General features: G+C 41.7%; 1 protein-coding gene across 4 annotated transcripts in view; it reads left to right on the plus strand.

Annotated features, from left to right (window-relative positions):
- LOC119850874 (WD repeat-containing protein 49-like) overlaps positions 1-16,391 on the plus strand; it is a 79,710-nt gene that overhangs the window by 35,080 nt on the left and 28,239 nt on the right. For all 4 annotated transcript variants that reach the window (XR_006277655.1, XR_006277656.1, XM_043504375.1 and 1 more), the window contains 9 exons: positions 2-119; positions 1,787-1,856; positions 7,552-7,795; positions 8,681-8,786; positions 12,456-12,607; positions 13,117-13,219; positions 15,035-15,141; positions 15,230-15,309; positions 15,402-15,456. Coding sequence is in view for 2 of the 4 variants with exons in the window: in XM_043504375.1 (XP_043360310.1) it covers positions 2-119; positions 1,787-1,856; positions 7,552-7,795; positions 8,681-8,786; positions 12,456-12,607; positions 13,117-13,219; positions 15,035-15,141; positions 15,230-15,309; positions 15,402-15,456 (1,035 nt within the window). In the remaining 2 variants the exon portion in view is untranslated. The remainder of the gene's footprint in view (position 1; positions 120-1,786; positions 1,857-7,551; positions 7,796-8,680; positions 8,787-12,455; positions 12,608-13,116; positions 13,220-15,034; positions 15,142-15,229; positions 15,310-15,401; positions 15,457-16,391) is intronic.

Below are 16,391 nucleotides of genomic sequence, written 5' to 3' on the forward strand. Positions count from 1 at the left end.
GAACGTGGAAGAAACTGCCAAAAGCTGAAAACCTGCCGAGTGTTAGCATTGAGAATGCTGTTCTTTCTCCAAATGTGACTTACATTCGTTGGAAAGTGCATGGAGACTGGGTTACACAGGTAAAAGAACCAAACTCTTTCTGACTCCAAAAGAAATAAAATAGAAAGTTTTCCACAAATGAAATTGTCATGGGAATAGGTAAATAAGGTTTCAGCCACAGCATCTAGTCAGTCTACAGAAAACTCTCTTATTTGTCAATTAGAATAGCACTGTCAGCAGTATGATAGGAGGAACAGGGAAATGGCACAAACTATCAAACTTGATAGAATGAGGGCTTGACAATCAAGAATAAGGCATGAAATTCAGATTGAAAGTTGTGAAGCCCAAATTCAACAGCTGTTTAGTTTTCAATTTGACTTCAGTAGTGCTAGCTTTTAAAGTTAGGCATGTGCATAAATTCCTCCTGATTGGAGCCTGAATGAGGAGAGATCTGAGTTTGGGATTACTGCACCCCCAGGATCCAAAGTCATAAGCTAGAGGAGAATGGGCATGGAACTAAAGAAATGCTCTCAATTTCTTCTAGCCCTAACTGCAAGGTGTACAAACTTTGAAGTTATTGCTGCCCCTGGACTGACTGTGGCCCATCCTTGACCTTTCAACAGTGTCATTTTGGGGGATAAAAAGGAAGTATTTGGTAGCTCTCTGAAGCTATTCTGAGTTTTGGAATGTTAAAGGTAGTCCTAGTGGCATATTTATACATTGACTCATTAGCTGATCTGATGAGATGAATAGAGCCCTGCAAATCTATGGATATCCACTTTTTATCCATGGACCATCTTTGTGGATTGTGGATTGGATGTGGAAACAAATTTTGTATCTGCGCAGGGTACTAGAGGTAAAATGTATTTATTATAGCACCATACATTTTTTTAAAGCTATGCTCTCATATCTAGAAAGAATTGTAGGCCCAAATTTTAGCCCCATTGCACAGACCAAGCAACTGGGTCACTATTGCAGCCTTAGCACTGGAGTAACCTCTGCACAGCTTTACACCCCTTTCATATCTGGAGTAATGGCTTCCTCTTCCCCTAGCCCCAGTGTGCTCGTCATTGGATAAGTGTGGCTCAGACATCTGGTTCCCAAATCCTGAACCCTTGTGCAGCAGCACCACATTGGGCTAGATGCTGGAGGACCCTCCTTGACCTTGGAGGAAGGGTCAAGACTTGTTATAAAGTGCAGCTTTATGGGTCATGTTTTATGTTCTTGAAGGCCGATAACCAGTCTGGGGGTTACATGCCATGGTACATGATGGGAGTTGAGTATTTTTTTTACTTTTCTAATTGCTGCTGTTGCTGCTTTCTGGAAGCAGTGGGGGCCCCACCAAGCCAATTATAGCTCAGATGAAGTAGCAGATTGTTTTCCATGTTCTGGTCTATCAGGGAAGATGTAGGGGGAAGCCTCTGACTTCCACAGAGAGTCCTGAAATGGAACTTAGAATCTGTATGTCATGCTTTTGGATACACAAAGGAGTGAGGTACGCATGTTTTGCCCTTTTTACGTGAGAAAACAGCAGGAACGTGCTGGAATAAGAGCCACTGTAATGCACCCACTCAACCCACCCTTAGGCAAACAACTTTAAATGTTCTTATTTATTCATCCTGCTTCAGAAACAAAAACTTTCTAAGATCAGAAACAAATGAAATAATCCCAGCACACTATATTCTCTTCTAATCAGTATTGTGTATCATTTATATATAACAGTAATCTCTTGTTCTGTTCCTTTTAGCTGCACTACTATGATTCCATTAAAGCAGTGATTTCTACCTCCAACCATGAACCTACAGCTTTAGTAATAGGTAACCATTTTACTCTTATTAAGGCCTCTAGGAATTTCTTTCAACTTAATGTTTCTCTGATTTACACTCCGTTCCTTCTCCATGTCTGCAGTCTTACTTGTGGTATAGTGCTGGTCACATTGCTGTCACCTAGTTGGCTTTATTTCTACTAGTGCCACTGTGTGTAAGATTGTAACTGGTAATGGGAGAATCTCAAAGGGTTTTTCAGTCTTCTGATTTAGTTCAGCTAAACATCCTATCATTAGGAGGCTAGAATGACCTTCGACAAGGGCATATTGTGTCCTCAGGGCCAGCTGAGTCAGAAGTAAGGGCAATTTTTAAATGCCTTCTGGGGCTGCATAGGAGACACACCAATCAGTGCATGTCCCAGCTGGGTTGGCCCCAATCCCTTTCCCTGACCAGCCCCACTCAGTTTGGGAGATGAACCAGCTGGCTATGGGCCTTCTGGCAGAAGGCAAGTCACAAGCTGCTTTCACTGCTGTCTCCCTGCTCCCATGGATTTACAGTACCTCTGACAAGGGCCTGCATCAAGCCGAGTATGTTTGTCCAAACTATCCAGTTCTCTTGTTTCCATCACAATTATGTGGCTATTAGTGGAAACATTACAAGAACAGGCTTTCTTCTGAGACTGCCAACTGTTTCATTCCTGTTCCAGGTGGATATACCATGAGACTAGCTTTTGCATGGTGTTTTATACACACTAACGTAGTGAATAAAAACCTCCTTTATCTACTGTATAAAAGCCAGTTGCTTAGGACAGGTTTACTACCCATCTCCTATTTCTCTGAAATACTTTCTAGTCCTTCTGATATTTTTATCATTGCTCGTTCAAGAACATTGCTCAGTAGATAATTTGTACCCTCTTTGTGCAGGCTGTCACACTGTCTGGAATGGCTCACGCCCATGAGTACCTACCTCAGGGCAGACTGTCAAAAGCAGGGAAGACACCCCAAACTGGTAGTTTGTTCTATATTAGATTTCGCCAACCCAGTAACAAACATGAACTCCTGGATCACTATAACTGTCTTACCATGGAGTCAAAGACAGTCCCCTTAGACTCTCCAGTCTATTGTGCCACCCAGACAAGCTGGACTTAATGATAAATGATACCAAAAATCACACAATATTCTCGTTGCTTCCTATCCCAAGAAACCAGTCACTTATGCCAGATCAGTTGATACCCTATATCTTACACCAAGGCCTGTAGCCAATCCTGTAATAAACTATATAAAAGTTTAAACAGGAAAAAGAAATTAGAGTTATTTACAAGTTAAAACACGCAAACATATGCACAAATGAGTTATCTATGATTCTGAAACATGACAGAGATGTGGTAATATGTCAAGTCAAAGTGTAACCTTTTTATTTTATTTAAAGTGAATTGAGTGATGCTGTATTATACCACCATGCATTCAGCACAGGTTGCTACAGTTTCAAACTCAACTGAGTGAAATTGCCTCTGACGCTTTTCTCAAATTTGGAGGCTCTAGAAACACATGGAGTCCAAAGATAACGACCACAGACAGTCACAAGTACAAAGTCTTATCTGTGCTACAAGTTTTATTAAAGCAATAAATAAAGTTACAATTACCCATGCATATAGAAATCCTACAAAAACCTATGCAATAATTATGGCTGTAGTCATACTCACATCCTCAGAGATGTTCTAAGGTCCAAAGGAGCTCTCAATAGATCATTGAGGAATAGTTCCTGTGGGGGTTTCCTGTGGGCTCATCCCTTAGATCTTCCCACTTTTACCCAACCCTGGGAACCCTCTTTTATATTGTAGTTCTGACCACACCTAACATTTTATGCACATGCATGAAGGTGTCAACCCTCTTTTCCTTATCTGTACTTCCACACCCCATGAATATTGGGGTGCTTGATTTTTCACAGGTTATTTGTAGTTCCTCTTATTCTCATTAGCATCTATGAATGACATGTATCCTGTGGTCCAGACAGACATTTAAAGATGTTACAATCGGGTGTCTTCTGGCCTTGGACAATGCATTTCAGTCTATTGCAATCCATTTTTCTGTGACATCACTAATTGGCAGTAATCCTGTGACTCTATGGGCACAGTTATTCCTAGGTCACTCATTCATGTCAGGTTTCAGAGTAGCAGCCGTGTTAGTCTGTATTCGCAAAAAGAAAAGGAGTACTTGTGGCACCTTAGAGACTAACAAATTTATTAGAGCATAAGCTTTCGTGAGCTACAGCTCACTTCATCGGATGCATTTGGTGGAAAAAACAGAGGAGAGATTTATATACACACACACAGAGAACATGAAACAATAGGTTTATCATACACATTGTAAGGAGAGTGATCACTTAAGATAAGCCATCACCAGCGGGGGGGTGGGGTGGAAGGAGGAAAACCTTTCATGGTGACAAGCAAGGTAGGCTAATTCCAGCAGTTAACAAGAATATCAGAGGAACAGTGGGGGGTGGGGTGGGGGGGAGAAATACCATGGGGAAATAGTTTTACTTTATGTAATGACTCATCCATTCCCAGTCTCTATTCAAGCCTAAATTAATTGTATCCAGTTTGCAAATTAATTCCAATTCAGCAGTCTCTCGTTGGAGTCTGTTTTTGAAGCTTTTTTGTTGAGGGATAGCCACTCTTAGGTCTGTGATCGAGTGACTAGAGAGATTGAAGTGTTCTCCAACTGTTTTTTGAATGTTATAATTCTTGACATCTGATTTGTGTCCATTCATTCTTTTACGTAGAGACTGTCCAGTTTGGCCAATATACATGGCAGAGGGGCATTGCTGGCACATGATGGCATATATCACATTGGTAGATGCGCAGGTGAACGAGCCTCTGATAGTGTGGCTGATGTGATTAGGCCCTATGAATGTATCCCCTGAATAGATATGTGGACAGAGTTGGCAACGGGCTTTGTTGCAAGGATAGGTTCCTGGGTTAGTGGTTCTGTTGTGTGGTGTGTGGTTGCTGGAGAGTATTTGCTTCAGATTGGGGGGCTGTCTGTAAGCAAGGACTGGCCTGTCTCCCAAGATCTGTGAGAGTGATGGGTCATCCTTCAGGATAGGTTGTAGATCCTTGATGATGCGTTGGAGAGGTTTTAGTTGGGGGCACAGACCTAAGAGTGGCTATCCTTCAACAAAAAAGCTTCAAAAACAGACTAATAAATAACCAATGCATGTGAAAAAGATTTGTACCTGGTTCACTTCAAAATTCAGATAGTCTAATTTCTTCACATTGGGCCCAATCATAGGCAGTTCTGAGCGCCCACAAATCTCATTGGGTAGGCAATGGGAGATGCGTATGTTCACCTCTCAAGAGCCCTGAATCAGCAAAGCAGTTAAGCACATGCAGAATTAGGACCAGAGTTAGGTTTCTCCAATCTGTTCCTACACCCAGAAAAGTCAATAGCGGTACTCCCATTGACTTTAGGGGGAACAGGAGCAGGCTCTTTTATTCAGTGCAAATAACTGAATGAAATGACTTCAATATACAAAGCAGTATTCTTATACCACAATGTAGTGTGATATAGCAAGTTTCTCCTTTATTTAAGCATCACTGAAAGCTGAAAATAGTGCTGAAAATAGTACAAATTAATTCATGGTCCATACTTCCCTTAATTTTTCATCTTAAAATATCCAATACTGTTACCTGGAACTCCACATATGATGAAATCAAATGAAAGTCCTTATATCTATGTCAGTTTCTTAAGTGTCTCATTTGCTCTAGCCAAATGAGTAAAGCATACTAAAACTACTCCCTTAAGCAAGCTTATAAAACCCCTACCTAATCTACTTAGTTCATCTAGATTTCAATTATTCCATTCTTTGCTTGTTGAGATCCCTTTCACACTTAGTCCTAAGAGACTCGGAGAACAGATTGACAAATATTTAGAATTGGTTCAGTGCACTGGGGGAGGGATAGCTCAGGGGTTGGAGCATTGGCCTGCTAAACCCAGGGTTGTGAGTTCAATCATTGAGGGGGCCATTTAGGGATCTGGGGCAAAAATTGGGGATTGGTCCTGCTTTGATCAGGGGATTAGACTAGATGACCTCCTGAAGTCCCTTCCAACCCTGATATTCTATGATTCAATGCACAGTCAACCTGTAGAACTCTTTGCCAGAGGATGTTGTGAAGGCCAAGACTATAACAAAGTTCCAAAAAGAACTAGATACATTCATGGAGGATAGGCCTATCAATGGCTATTAGCCAGGATGGGCAGGGATGGTGTTCCCTAGCCTCTGTTTGCCAAAAACTGGGAATGGGTGACAAGAGATGGATCACTTGATGATTACCTGTTCTGTTCCTTCCCTCTGGGGCATCTGCCATTGGCCGCTATTGGAAGATAGGATACTGGACTAGATGGACATTTGGTCTGACCCAGTATGGCTGTTCTTATGTTATTTCAGAGCAGTTTCTTGCTGGTTTTGGTGAAGCTTTATTTCAGTTGCAATTATACTTTTTTTAACCACTTAATTTATAGTAATGTAATAACACTTCCATCCAGTAACCTCAGTGCATAGTAAAGTATTAATGAACAACACTGCTGTGAGTCAGACAAGTATTCTCACCCACAGTTGCAAAGAAGTAACTGAAGTACAGAATGGTTAATGGCCCATCTACACTGCAATCATCATAAATGTTAATTTCAGACAAAAAAATACCCCAGCAGTCTGACTTCACCAGATGGTGGACACACAAAATCTGGATTAAGTCAAACTGACACAGTGACAACAACAGCTCCCATAATTCATAAACACAAAGTTCTTTTAAATCCCATCAAGATCCTATTTTCTAAGGAGTAGCTCACAACTGGAAAATGTACCTAGTTTAGTGTGAGAAAATTAATAATAGATCACTAATCTGTTCTGGAAGCACTGAAACCCCCTAGGTTAGAATCTTCTCAGCAGCAACATTTTGTAGTCCATACTCTATATTTCCAGCTTTTTATTTAAAAGCTTTTTGCTTTGTGTGTGTGCATTTTCCAGATCCCCTCATTTTAGATCTTGGAGGTGGAGAGGGGAGTCGAATGCCATTGTTTGTGGCATCCTTTGCTCCTTAATGTGGGCTTTTTTACTCCCCCTCATACTGGGATTAAACGTCAGAATTAGTTTTAGGAAAGCAATAGTGATATAGAAATGAGGCTTCAGAGACTAGTTTGCTTCTTCTTTGTATCTTATCTCCTGCCTCTCCTTCCTGGCACTTTTCTTTGTTTTATTTGGCCTTAAATTAGAAGCAGCAGCAGCAAATATCTGTTCTAGACATTGGTGCAGACTCTGTGCCTCGATGAAATGATGAGCAGCATGTTCAACTTGGTGTTCAGTTTTGAACCTCTCTTTGCCGGAACGATGTTAACAAACTGTAAGAAGTTCCAGAAAGTGAAGGTGGAAGGATTTTCTTATCAGGAAAGATCAAAATAGCTAAGTACTGACTAATGGGAAACATGGTCAATTAAAGCGTTCTGAAAATAGTAAACCTCAGTGCGATTGGGAGGCAGGATTTTTTACCATAATAAAAAGGGTATAATAAATAGGATTAATGGCATGAAATGAAGAAAGGAAAATTATAAAAATTTATAAAATGACTATTGGGAGAAATTTCCTGAGGATGAAAGTTACTAATACCCAATCCGCAGGAGGTAGTGGGAACCAAGATGTCTAGGATATTTTCAAATTTATCAGCTGTTTCGGTGAGTATGTTCTTTTTCAGGGTGTACTGTTGGCGCTACTAATGTTGAGCAGCAGATGAAAAAAATAAAGGACCGTGGGAAAGATTCAAAAGCAAGAAAAGGGCAGGTGATACCTAGAATCTCTCCAAAGAGAGCTGAGGGAGATCAGACTGTGTTTCAGGTCTACAAAGGAGTAAAAACATTTGCATTCTGTAAAAAAACCAACCTCATAGTGACAGGCGGAATGGATCGAATCATTCGGATGTGGAACCCTTACATGTCTGGGTAAGAGACAGTTACAATACTCACTGAAAGACTGTTTTGAAGGGCTTTGTAACCACACATTACTGATGAGTAATTCTTACTGTCTAGTGAATTGCCCTGTTAATAGGGATCAGCTAAGTGCATTGAGGAGACAATCACAAATGTCCTGGAATTATGCGTGAGTTTACAGAATGCCTCTGCTGCTCTGTTGATAATATCAGCACGCACACACGTGTGCAGCAAAATCATTCCCATAAGTTTAAACATTTTATATAAATATAAAAATTCATGGATTATCCTCTGTTTTTTACCTAAGATTGATTTGAGATTTTGCTTGTGCCTAAGACCCCAGTCCTGCGATGATCTCTGCCCACATGGAGCTCATTGTATAATTGAGGTCTAGGAATCTATTTGGCGCATTAACATCTCATGAAAAATTGAACTCTGCAAGCAGATACTATTGTTTCATGTACATCACTCCAAGTGCCTGATACTGGAAAACTGCTCTGTTTATGCGTTGTATTTTTTGTTGGTATTTTTTTGGTGAGAAAACCCAAAATACAATTCCCACCAAACATACAACTAGTAGCAGATTCCAGCCCATTTATTTTTACTTTGTTTTATAAAAAACGATCAATTTGAAACCGTTTAATATTGAACTGTTCTTATTAAATTTCAAAAAAAGAAAAGGAGTACTTGTGGCACCTTAGAGACTAACAAATTTATTAGAGCATAAGCTTTCGTGAGCTACAGCTCACTTCATCGGTCATCCGATGAAGTGAGCTGTAGCTCACGAAAGCTTATGCTCTAATAAATTTGTTAGTCTCTAAGGTGCCACAAGTACTCCTTTTCTTTTTGCGAATACAGACTAACACGGCTGCTACTCTGAAACCTATTAAATTTCAGCCGACCAACAGGCATGCTCAGAAGCCACACAGCGCCAGTCTGTTACCTCTCCATAGCTGCAGAAGATGCGAAAATATTTTCCATATCCACAGACAACACTATTAAGGTCTCACTGTGTATAGCAAGTGTCTGATATCCTACCCCAGTTCTCTTTTTTTGTTTTCGTGGAAATAAATATAAATATATTCAATCTAATAAACATGAACACATACATAATGGTACAGTATAGAAATGTAGGGCCTGATCTAATTCTCACTGAAGTCAATAGAAAAGACTCCAACTGAAATTGAAGTTGGATCTGGCCCTTAGACAGATCAATGTAGAGAGCAATTCCAACAAGTACTCCTATGAGTCAATAGTCTCTTAGGTTTTCAGTTGTATTAAATGCATTTGTTGCTAAATGTTTCACAAATTATGATAAAACTTTTAACAGGGATCTAGTACTCTGAAGTTTTTAAAGTGTTGTTCTACTTTAGAAAGTGGCTTGGTGTTTTGTTTTTTAATTTAGGGATCTTGCTTCTATGGTATTTTCTCTAGGATAGGTATTTCTGTTTCTTCATTTGCTGAAATCTCCCTAACCAGGCATATATTACATGTGTGTATTACACAAAAAAACAACAAAAACAACAACCCTAAATTAAAATAATATTATTAAGGGTTGGAAATGCTAGAATTAAGGTTTTCTCATGCAACCTGAATTTGGACTCTTCTGCACAGTCAGACTATTTTCCCCCACAATTCTTTTGCCTCATTCAGTGCACAGAATGGATAGTGCTCACTTAATGAGAAGCTATCAAATATTCTGCTTTCTTCTTGTTCAACCTGCGGCCTTATTAATTCTGGCATTTTCTTAACTTTTGAGTGCTTGACTTTGCAACCTTGTAATGTGGATTTTTGTGTGTCATTTCTTAGGTTTTCAAAAAGCTAACTGAAAAAAACCTGAAACTCTGTCACATGAAATCATACTGACATTTGCATGGGTCATCAGCAGGGGTGGAACTTGATCCACCGCACAGACCTCTACCATTTGAGCTAACAGGACAACAAGTAGTAGGTTGTCAACATCTGTGTAGACAAGCACTACAGGAGAATGGGACACTTTGCGAGTGTGTAACCCACTCAGGGATCTTGGGCTCCATTCAAGCTTTGACGGGGAGTGTGCTCTAGTGATACAGACTCTTCTGTGCATTCCCCTGAAGTGTGATCCCCTCTGCCCCATTCCCTCAATTTATCCCCTGTCCCAGTCCTGTCTATTCCGTACCCCAGGCTTCTCATCCCTTTCCAAGTCCCATTCTCCTAGCATAGCCAGTCCCAGTCTCCACTCCTCAGATTTCTCATCCCACCCCCAGTCTTCTTGCCTAGCAAGTCCTAGTCTCACTCCTCTGCACTACCTTCTATCACCATCTTCCCCCTGGCCCCAGCAACATTTCATCCCCAGTCTCCTTGACAAGCCAGTCCCCCACTCCTGGATCTCTCCAATTCCAGTTTCTATACACCCCAGCTCTTTGTCACATTCTACTTCTCCCAAGCCCCAGTAGGTTAATCTTTGTCCCCTCTGTGTTTGAATCAGGCAGCTTCCTCTTCCATGCTGCCTGGGCCCAGCAGGGTATCATAGTTTCCCTGCTCTCAGTGTAGGTGCTCAGATCCAGCAGGGCCCACAGCAGCCAAGAGCTGCAGTTGCAGGGAAAGTCTTGCTTAGCCCTGGGCAGGAGCATGCCCAGGGTGGATGGAATCTTCAGGGAGATTAGCTGCTAAAATTAATCTCTGTTTAGCATGTGCGAACTGTGATTTTTTTTTTTAAAAAGAAGGCTTATAACTTTGCCAAATTTGGCAGACTTTCACAGGGATGGCAAAAAGCACATCCCTGACACAAAAGCCCAGCCCCTTGCTAAATCTAAAGAATACCTTCTCCAAAGTATGGAGGAGCTAGAGCTTTCCAAAGACAAGTTTGATAGATTTTTTTTTTTTAACATGAGGAAAGCACACTTTTTCTTACCCTTGTTCTCAGAAACTGCTGAACCATTTTGGCTGAAATTTTCCAAAAGTATTTAGCTTAATGCAGACACTCAGCATGGAAAACTTCAGCTCAAGTGGTTAAAATTTGCTAAAATACGTCACTGAAAACAGGGTCTTATAATGGAAAGTATTGAGCAACCTTAATAATAGGCAGTGCTACCAACTCTGGCTATAGTAATAATATTAGCTTTTACACTTCTTCCTGTGTATGACTTCCATATTAAGTTTAGGTTTCTGACTGCTATATTAGAAGCACTATGATATTATTATTTTTAATTACCTATTTAATCTCCAGTGGCTTGTCTTTAGAGCTCTACTCCACACTTTATAATCACAGACATCTTGTGGTGTTTGTGTGGGTCTTTTGTGTTTCCAGAGGATTCCACTGTTTTTCTCCAAGTTTGTACCTCATTTGAACCATGTATGTATACATCCATTGTGAGCACCTTTTCTGTTTGATTAACTTATTAATTGCCCCTAATTTAAAATTTTATTCAGAATTTGTAAAAACACGATGCAGGGGTTGACTTGTTTTATAAATGTAAATTATTGTTCATCATTTTCCATTATACCATATGTGCCAAATTCATCCTTAGTGTATATCCACTGAAGTCAGTGAACATACACCAAAGATTAATTTAGATATAGGGCTAAATTAATGTCTGGTATATTTCCACTGACTTCACTGGGTATAGATTAAGGATGAATTATGCATACATGGTATGAAGGAAAATCACAAACAGTAGCCTACAGTTATATAGCACCTTTCATCTCAGAGCACTTTCACCAAGTATGGGCTAGAGTCAGTGGAAAGACGCTCCGGATTAGATCTATAAAGCTACTTGGGTGCCTAAATCCAACACTTAGATGCCACTGACATTTTCAAAACCACCACTCAGCTGCTGCCTTACCCTGCAGGTGCCTAAAGTCCACTAGATGTCTAAGTTTCTACCAGTGGGTATGCACAAAAAGGTGCCTGAGTCCTGATGCTGCACCACAGCTAACTAGCTGCTTAGAGCCCTTGTTTATGCCTAAACCCAATGGGATTCTTAGACTAGCATGTGTGTGCTGTATATAATACCCAATAGCCTTGTGGTTTGGGCACTCACCTAGAAGGTATGTGACCCGAGTTCATGTCCCTGCTCTACCTGATTCACATTATAGACTTGAACCTGGGTTTTACATATTCCAAGGGAATAACATAACCACCAGGCTATTGGGTATCCTGGCATTGGTCTCTCTCAGTCTCCACTCTTGAAGCAGTTCCGCTTTGTATAGCTAATTAATTATTCACTGGAGCAGAGACTTGAACCTGAGTCTCCTACATCTCAGGTGAGTGCCCTTGCCTCTGTTCTATAGAGTCAATCTCTCTGGCCCTGTGAGTATGTATGTATTTATTTATACAAAGAGGAACGGCTCTAACAGGAGAGATGGAGAGACCTACCCCAGGATAATCTCTCTTGTGGTAGCTGTTCCCTTCTGTGGAAAAGTAACACAGTATTTTTAGGGTAAGTAATTTGTTGCTTACTTCCCTTCTCTGATTCTAAAATACCCAGAGACTCTGGTCTAGCAGCATTGTGTTGGGGGTACTGTTGGTCAGGGTCTAACCTTCCAGTGTATGTGCCATGCATAAATACTTGACCTGGGTGGGAAGGGAAGCATAGCAGTGTATTTTTAGAATTGCATGAGGATGAGTGTCTGACATTCTAGTACAACCCTACTAATTTTTGTTCCATTTGTGTAACATCTTTTCCTGCAGATCTGGGATATTGTGGATCAGACCTGTTTATTTACAGCCTGTTCAAAAACCAGTGGAATTAAGGGAGAGCTCACTGCTTGCCACTACATCCCAGGCACCAGATCGCTTTGTGTTGCTGAGGATACACTTGCTCTTCTTCATCTGAGATTAAGGTACCTGGCAAGCTCATTTGAGTTTGAGGGTTTTTGAGCCTCTTCCGCTGTTAATCAAAAGTTCAACAGATGGGAGGTTTGTGCGTGTGGGAAACCTAGAGCATATGAAATATAATTGGAGAAGTTTGCCCTCTGTGGGAACAGGGTAGCATAGATCCCTGTCCCCTCCTTTCTTATCTACCCTCGGGCTTCCACTATAACAGCTGCTGGTGCAGTGGAACTGGTAGCAGCACAGGTGGGAATTATTTGCAAAGATTCCCTAGAGTTTGGTCTAATAGATGCAGGCAGACTAACAACGGGATGGGTGTAGAGACCAAAGGCCTCCCTCTTTCTTCCCACCGCTATCAGTATCTTTAAATTAAAGTCACAGCATTGCTTTTCCCCTTTTGGAAGATATATTGAGGAAAAAGCATAGAAATGCTTAATGCTGTTGTACTTTCCCCAACTCTTGTAGAGTCTGGTTGATTGATATATGGTGCATTGCTTTGGTTTGTTTTTCCATGAGACAGGCCTCCTCCAGAGCCCCACTTGATCATGTCTCATAAGGAGCCCATTCTGTGCTGCAAATACAACAAAGAGTTCAGGCATGTGGTGAGCTGCTCAGAGGGATCTGTAAGTGAAAACTGTACCACGTAAAGGCAATGTAGTTGCTGACACGACTCCATGTGCCTGTCTAATCTATTGTATGTAATCTGTGCATTTTTAACACACCCATCACTAGAGCTGGTCAGAGATTTTCCAGTGAAACAGCTTTGTCAGAAAATGCTACTTCTTCAAACCCCAAATGTTTCATGAAAGCAAGTCAGGTTTGACAAACTTTCTGTGAATCAACCTGCCTGGTTCCCTGTCAGCTTGCCTTGTGGGCTGCTGCAGGGCTATGCTATGTGGACTGCCCGGGGCCAGAAACTCCAGACTTCCAGGATCCATAGCTTCAGAGCCACCCTGCCATGCCATGGCTTCCAGACTTCCTGCCATAGCCAGGAATCTGGAAGTCCTGGGAGATCTCGCTCTAGTCAGGACTCGGAATCTAGGTTCCGAGCTCCACAACAGGAGGCTTAGAAATCCTGGGGGCTCACAGGGCTTCTAGGCTCACTGGGCAAAGCTGGGACTTGAGAGCCCTGGGACAGAAGTGGGGGAGCCAACTGAACCAGGAGTCTGGAAGCCCTGGGAACCTGGGACACATGCCAGGGCTACCCTGGAGCCACAGACCTCAAAGTCTGGGCAGCTGCTGCCTGCAATTGGCATTCTTGTCAATCTCACTGTTGCTGTTAGCAGTGGTGAAACTCATCACAGCAGTGACACTGACCACAATGTCAATTGCAATCAGCAACTGCCAACCCGGAGAGCATATTTTGTTTTGGAAATGCAAGATGTCAGAATCAGGTTTCTTTCTTCTCAAGGATTTTTGGTTCACAGGAAACGTCAAAAATTCTGGATTCATGGAAATTTGGAATTAAATCAAGTTTGAAAATGTTGCAATTTCTCGTGAACCAGAAAGCCCAAGTTTCGAGCAGCTCTACCCAGTGTAGCTAATTGCCAATCTGTAAAATATTTTAAAGGCAATAAATCAAGTCATGTCATTTACAGTGACATCTTCAGAAGAACTTCACATATTTTTGAGAAGAGGCAAATGTTACTTAGGCTTGTCTTCACGTACGGCGCTGCAGCTGCACCACTGTAGCACTTGAGTGAAGATGTTACTATGCCAACAGGAGAACTTCTACCATCAGTGTAGTTAATCCACCTCCCTGAGAGGCAATAGCTACACTAGGAGTTAGGTCACCCCAATATGTGTCTTTATAGAGTCGGTGTTTCTTTTTTCTCTCTCAAACACTGAGCCCGTGAGAGGCGTAGTGCTTAGGTCGATGTAGTTAGGTCAACACAGTATCAGTGTAGCTTACATCAGCTGTTGCTACCTTCCAGAAGCAAGCCTACATTGTCCCACACGGACAATTAATCAGTGCAAGTGCTCCTGGTGAGGATATGCACTGCCAACACAAGGAGCATAGCGTGGACATGCAAAAGCGATTTAATTACTGCCTTTGCTGTACATTGACGTGACTTAGGTCGTCTTAATTTTGTCCTGAGTAAATCTGGATACTGATTAAAGTGATGGTAATCCAGGCGGTCACGTTGAGTAGTGCTATATACATTTCTTCATGCATCCGTGCCAATCCAGGATAGGTAGATACTTAGCAGACATCACATTGATATCTAGGCACCTTACAAGGCTCATTTTGAGACACTGAAGATCTCAGTAAAGGAGATCAAATAATAGGCTCTCCTGCTGCCTGCAGTGACACCATTCAGCTAAAAAAAAAAAAAAAGGCAGTTGGGAAAGGCTGGGCTGAAGGGGGTAAAATGGAAAAATCCTGCTACTTTTCGGACACTCCTTCAATCGCTATTTGTTTGCTTGTCTTTTAAAAGGTGGTTAAAGTGTGGGATTTTGAAACAGGAAAGCATTTATTTGAGTTTAGTGGTGCTCATGGAGGTGCTGCAATCACCTGTTTGACCTTTGATGTCAGTGGAAGAAGGTATGTTTCTTTTTATGTATATTTAAAGCTATATATATATAATTGTTGGCACATGTGTGAAATATATTGAATTTTAATCCCATTTTAGGTTAATTACAGGAGGAAGAGATGGATGCTTGAAAGTATGGAATTACAACAATGGACATTGTTTGAATACTTTGAAAAGGGGTAAACAGCATGTTTAAAAATATTTGAAAGACTGGAAAAATGTGATTTAAATTACTGAAAAGAATAAATGTTTGGTTTATTTTTCCCAACAGAAGATAAATGTGCTGAAGTCTGTGACTGCACCTATGTGGAGGTGAACAGAAGCAGGTCAGATCTTTCACAGCATGGTGTGAAGCTTGTCTTAGGGCTAGGGAGTGATATGTATTGTGGGAATTTATACTGCAAATGCTAGCTCTTTTCTGTAAAAAGTGATTACAAAAAAAAAAATCTTAGCCAGGGGCTAAGATTCGTGATGTGACGGAGAGACTGCCGAGACTCATCAAGCCCTCGGATCGCTACCCCTTCCTGCTTCTCCACGTGGGCACCAATGATACTGCCAAGAATGACCTTGAGCGGATCACTGCGGACTATGTGGCTCTGGGAAGAAGGATAAAGGAGTTGGAGGCGCAAGTGGTGTTCTCGTCCATCCTCCCCGTGGAAGGAAAAGGCCTGGGTAGGGACCGTCGAATCGTGGAGGCCAACGAATGGCTACGCAGGTGGTGTCGGAGAGAAGGCTTTGGATTCTTTGACCATGGGATGGTGTTCCATGAAGGAGGAGTGCTGGGCAGAGACGGGCTCCATCTTACGAAGAGAGGGAAGAACATCTTTGCCAGCAGGCTGGCTAACCTAGTGAGGAGGGCTTTAAACTAGGTTCACCGGGGGAAGGAGACCAAAGCCCTGAGGTAAGTGGGAAAGCGGGATACCGGGAGGAAGCACAGGCAGGAAGGTCTGTGAGGGGAGGGCTCCTGCCTCATACTGGGAATGAGGGGCGATCAACAGGTTATCTCAAGTGCTTATATACAAATGCACAAAGCCTTGGAAACAAGCAGGGAGAACTGGAGGTCCTGGTGATGTCAAGGAATTATGACGTGATTGGAATAACAGAGACTTGGTGGGATAACTCACATGACTGGAGTACAGTCATGGATGGTTATAAACTGTTCAGGAAGGACAGGCAGGGCAGAAAAGGTGGGGGAGTAGCACTGTATGTAAGGGAGCAGTATGACTGCTCAGAGCTCCGGTACGAAACTGTGGAAAAACCT

The sequence above is a fragment of the Dermochelys coriacea genome, chromosome 1 (assembly GCF_009764565.3).
Source record: "Dermochelys coriacea isolate rDerCor1 chromosome 1, rDerCor1.pri.v4, whole genome shotgun sequence".
Lineage (NCBI taxonomy): Eukaryota > Metazoa > Chordata > Testudines > Dermochelyidae > Dermochelys > Dermochelys coriacea.